The 5,140-nt window shown below is 58.9% G+C and overlaps 1 protein-coding gene across 1 annotated transcript in view; it reads left to right on the top strand.

The window, feature by feature from the left end:
- The window catches only part of SLC38A12 (solute carrier family 38 member 12), a 55,086-nt gene that overhangs the window by 35,785 nt on the left and 14,161 nt on the right, over positions 1-5,140 (top strand). Inside the window, exons 8-9 of the mRNA XM_077756067.1 lie at positions 1,416-1,813; positions 1,922-2,015. Coding sequence (XP_077612193.1) covers positions 1,416-1,813; positions 1,922-2,015 — 492 coding nt within the window. The remainder of the gene's footprint in view (positions 1-1,415; positions 1,814-1,921; positions 2,016-5,140) is intronic.

A 5,140-nucleotide genomic window follows, 5' to 3' on the forward strand; every position in this document is an offset into this window, starting at 1 on the left:
TAACAAGATTCCCTGCCCGCCGTAGGGACTGGTTCTCCTGTGCTACCCGCCCCACCCCACCCCCAGCTTTACGTAGCAGAAGCCTCTAAAAGCCAGTCCTCAGGCTTCAAAAATGAGATCAGGCCTCCCACGTAGCCCCGGCCTGAGAGAACGTGCAGTGTGTCCAGCGGGCATCGCAGGTCACAGGTGGAGTGTCCACACCTGACCGGACGTGCCAGGAGTCCAGTTTGGGGCAGGCCACAGTTATTTGGAGACGTTTGTGGCAAGTGGCTTTGTAGGTAATTCCTCAAGACCGCTCCTTCTCCCAGCCTTCAAAAAGGAAATTCTATTGAAGTTTCCCTAAAGTGTTTATTTTCCAAAACACAGAGCTGCTGCTGCTGCTGCTGCAAAAAGCCGGCTTGCTCTGCGGGGCTGGTGATTCTGCCTCACTGAGTCCTGACCTGCAGGGGACACACCCCCCCCCACCCCTCCCCCAGGCACCCCTAGCTTAATGGCAATGATTCTCCTCCTCCTGGCAGAGGCAGAGCTGGTTCCAGGCCCCCAGCAGAAAGCCCTTTCCAGAAGTCTCCCAGCCCTGGAGCTTGCCTGGAGGCCTTGTCCCCCAGCTAATTAGAGCCTTCTCCTTAAGCGGTACTTTAGTCTTTGGTGTCATTCATGCTCACAGTGATAATGGACTTGGATAAGAGGTCACAGCTTCTCTCACATCCTGCTCTCCTTAGGGATGGGGGTGGGGGAGGGACGAGCCCAGCCCCCCTTCCGCCAGCGCCCGCCTGCCCGTCACCCTGTCACGGGGGAGCCTGGGACTGGCCGCCAGGCTGAGCAGCTGTGATATCTTCACCCAGATCACAGGGCCAGAGCCTGGCTCCCCAAAGCGGGCCCTGATCCCTACATTCAGGCCTCCACCGCCTGCCTGCCGCACCTCTGGCGAACATCATTAGCATTAACGTGATAAAATGGCGCAGTATAAATGTTAATAAGGTCTGATGCCTCTGCTGCTTCCGAAGTGGCAGATTGGAAATGGTCCCATCATCATAACTCCAACCAGCAGCTTTTAATTCCTCTGCTCCCTGAGCATCCAATTTGGCAGGAAACCCTAACCTTCCCTCAGCCCCCAGCCCAGCTCTGCTGTGCCAGATTTTGCCCCCATTTTCTGTGGTACAGACGGTTCAGATTTCCCACAGACTGGCTTTCTAAGACAGAGCTTCTTTTCTTTTCTTTTCTTGTTTTAAATTTCTTTTCCCTGTTCTCCAAAGGGAAAGAGAACTGGGCCCCACACTCCACTCCCAGATTTCCTGGCTGAGGCCCATTCTCTTCTTGGTCCAGGCTGTTCCCCTGAGAGATTTGCCCTGGAAGCCCCTGGCTTGGGCTCTCCAGGTTTTCCCTTCTCTCTGAGTTATAAAATTGCTGATTAATAGCATCCCGAGGACCCCTTTCCTCCGAAGCCTTTAGAACAGTGTTGTCTCTACCGCCCTGTGTTGTCAGGGCCCCTGTGTCCCCTCCGCCCCAGCCCTTTCTTTCCAGTAAACTCTGGGCTCCTGAGGCGCACCCGGGGTACCTTCCGGGTCCGCATTTCCCTGCTGTCTCACACCGAATCGGTTCTCGTGGCCGGCTCTGTGGCCCGGAAACCCTCAGCGTTTGCCGAAGAGAAGTAGCCAGCGACGCCCCTGGGTTGTGGCCTGGGGCTTGCCCAGAAGGCAGTCTCGGGACAGGAGGCCTGAGGAACGGCCGACGAGCCTGGCTCTGCATTTCTGCTGTACCCAGGGGAACCCACCACGTGATGCCATTTGCCACCAGGGAGCCTCCACGGGTCCAGGTGCACACTGCGGGCAGAGGCTGCATGGACGGCGTGTCCTCCCCATATGCGCGATGTGCCGTGTGCACCCGGCCCCTGCACCCCCTCATGCTTGTTTTTGTCATCCAGGCTGTCTTTACTCTCCTCCTTGGACCCTTCACCTTCTTTGACGTCCAGAAGACCAAGTACCTGCAGATCCTGACCTCCCTGATGAGATGGGTTGGTGAGTAAGAGACATCTCGAGACTCCCCTTTCTCCCCTTGCCCTTTGCTCACCCATTCTGAGCATGCTGTCACTGGCAGAGCTGGGGTGTGGCTGGGGTTCCATGGGCTCTTAGGGGCCAAGAGGAGGCAGGGACTCTGCTTCCCTTTTCTCTAGTGGGGAAATACAGTACCGGCAAGGATAAGTGACTTCAGGATCACATAGTGGGGACGGAGCCAGAGCCAAGCCCAGACTTTTTCACACACCCACGCAGGTGTCGCCCACCACCCTCACCCCCAAGGCTCCTAAAGGCCCAGGTCTGGCTCTGCTCCCTCAGGGCACGAGAGCGGCACTGCTCTGCCTTCTCGCGGTTGTGCCATGTGGCACAGCCCAAAACCCAGTGGGCTGTGGCAGCCGCCTCCACGTTCCCGGCCAGCAGGGCATGAAAAGATGCCCTGCCCACGATGCCTTCTGACCGACTGCTGCCCTGCTGAGCAAGAGTGTCATTGTCCCCAGGAGTAGTTTGGGGGTCTCTCCCCACTAAAGCAGCTTTGTGGTCGGGAGCTCATTCATTCTGCCACACCGTTCTGGAAGGCCCATGCTGCTGAGCCCCTTAGACCCAGGACCGGAGGGTGTGGGGTTCCTGGTGCCCCTGTTGGCCGCCACATGCTTTGGGATCATTTGTATTCCTGTTTGGGGCTAAAAGCATAGAACACGATGGCTGTTGTGGTTGAGACGCCCGGTAGAGTGAGTCTCCCAACCCCCAGCACCTCGCCTGCCTGGCACAGAGCTCTCTAAGGACCCCAGGGTCGAGATCCCTCCCTCCTCACCCTCTTCTCCAGCTCCTTCTGCCACTGCATCTGCGCCCTCACCCGGCATCAGGACGCAGGGTGCCGCTTGTTCCTCATGCCATGCCGGACTCGATTAGATCACGGCGAGCACAGAGCCGCTTCTGATAACAGTGCTTTCCAGCAATTCTGGCACATCCGATCCTCTGGTTCCCCCCCCCCACTCGGGATTACAGGGTCCCAGCCCAAGGAGCCACCACATCAAAGGGGCCTTGGCATCTCCGTCGGAAGGAACCGTGGCGGGTGTCCAGCACAGGCCCCGCGAGCGTGCGCGTGGAGTGGCCTCTTGCCCAGGAGCTCGTGGGGGGGGAGGCCGCTGCCCCACGCTTCAGGGGTGGTTTTCAGCACTGGCAAGTCCTGCCTTGAGCCCGATTCAGCAGCGTGTAACTTCTTTCCACCTCGGTCCTTCGTTGCAAGAATTGAGAGCAGGACTGAGTCATCTGCTGTGTGAGCTTTGAGGCCTCTGTAATATGATAGCGGGAGGGCTCTTGTCCAGTCCCTGGATGGGGCGGCCTTCCTTACCTCCCCCGCCCGGCTGATCCAGTCCTCAACGCACCCGCGCAGTGCTCTTTGCAAACGTTACACGTCTCAAAGCCCTGGGGTAAAGTAACAAGACCACCTGGGAAAAAATGGGAACTCATTACTTAGAACATGAGGATCATGCTGGCCCCAAAGGGAAGGTGCTGGAATGGAGCCCCTTCGGGTGCCGGGAGGGCCCCCAAGGTTGGGGTCAGCCAGGATCACAGCCACTGCTCTCCATCCTTCTCCTTGCAAGTCTGTTTCTAGAAAGTAGGTGAGAACCCTGGTGACCTGCAGAAGGAAAAGTTCTCTCAGTAGAGCAGTACTCAGAGGAAAGTATTCCTCCTCTTGTCTTCCTGGCCCCCCTCTGCTCCCTACAGGCAGATCCCAAAGTCCTGAAAGTCTTGCCTGTCCTTGACCTGCTGCATCAGCAGCCATCAGGAAAGGTAGAGGCAGGGCGGGAGAGGTGGAGGGACTCCTGCGCGGTAGCCACCATGATGGGTCCCCGCGGCAGCCCACAGGAGGGCTGCCCGCATAGTGACAGTTTATAGCTTCCGACACACCCCTGAGCCTGCCGAGCGTGACCAAGTCCTCCCTGCGTCTGGTGAGCAATACGTTCACTAAAAGGGAGGAGGTGGTTGAGAGGGAGAGGAGGAGGCTGACAGGAAGTCAGGAGCTGCTGTCTGAGTGCAGGATATGAGACACCCCCAGACTTGAGACCTGGCCCACGTTGCCCGCAGGGCCTCTGGGGACCTCAGAACCATCTCGGCGTATCCCTTGCCTCCTTTCCACACTGCTGTTCGAGCCTGTTCGAGGCCTCTCCTCCCCAGAACCCAGCTCAGATTGCTTTAGAAAATTGCTCTCCCCCCCCTCCCCTGACCGTGGCAGGCCGTCCTGCCCCCTTGCGACACCATTTTGCCTCCACATCCAACCAGAGCCCCTTCACACAGCCCAGCAGGGCCGGGTAGCCCTGGGACTGCAGCGGGGTCCGCGCCTCCCTCCTAGAGGCTCCTGGGCCCTGTGAGGTGGGGCCCTGCAGTGCAGCAGAACGAGGTGGCGGTGGCCTTTTGGGGGGGTGCTTGTCAGCAGAGAGGGCCTTTGGGACAGACCGGCACGGGAAGGTCCTCCACACTCGAGTGTTGGCATGGTGACATTGTTGTCACTGAAAGTCGTTTGTCTCTTCTCTCCCTTTGATCCGAGAGATAATCAGATGGCACTGGCCTCTCCGCAGACCTGTTCTCGAGCGCTCTGGGTGACTGCGCAGACAGTCCTTTTTCTGCCTGAGAGCGTCAGACGCCTGCACTTAGAAAGCAAACCTCTCTGTGACACAGAGTCCTCTGAAGCGAAAGAAGTGCCCAGTTAAGTCAAGTCTAAATTGTAGCCAAGCCTCAGTTTCGATTCCCAGCCTGGGGCGTGGGAGCCACCAGGGGCCGTTCCTCCGTGGATCTGGTAGGAGGTGTTTCCCTCGTCGTGGCCCCGGGGCAGCCGCACAGCATCAGGAGCCGAGGCAGGGGACAGAGATCCAGGAACCCCCGGGAGCTGCCGGGCACCAGCGGACAGGCAGCGCGACTGCAGGAAGGGGTGGGCTCTGCCCACTGGGCGTTTGCAAGGGGCCCTCTCTCGCCTCTGGCCCAGGCTCACCCCAGGTGATTTTACTAGCACTCCTCCAAAGGCAGCACCAAAGCCCCGTGTGCCCCCTCCAGTCTGTGCCGTTATTTTGCTTCTGAGAAGCAGCTGTGTGGCCGTGGCCCCCCCCCCCCCTGACCCTCCCTCCCATCCC

Source organism: Crocuta crocuta, unplaced genomic scaffold (genome assembly GCF_008692635.1).
Source record: "Crocuta crocuta isolate KB4526 unplaced genomic scaffold, BGI_CrCroc_1.0 scaffold50, whole genome shotgun sequence".
NCBI lineage: Eukaryota > Metazoa > Chordata > Mammalia > Carnivora > Hyaenidae > Crocuta > Crocuta crocuta.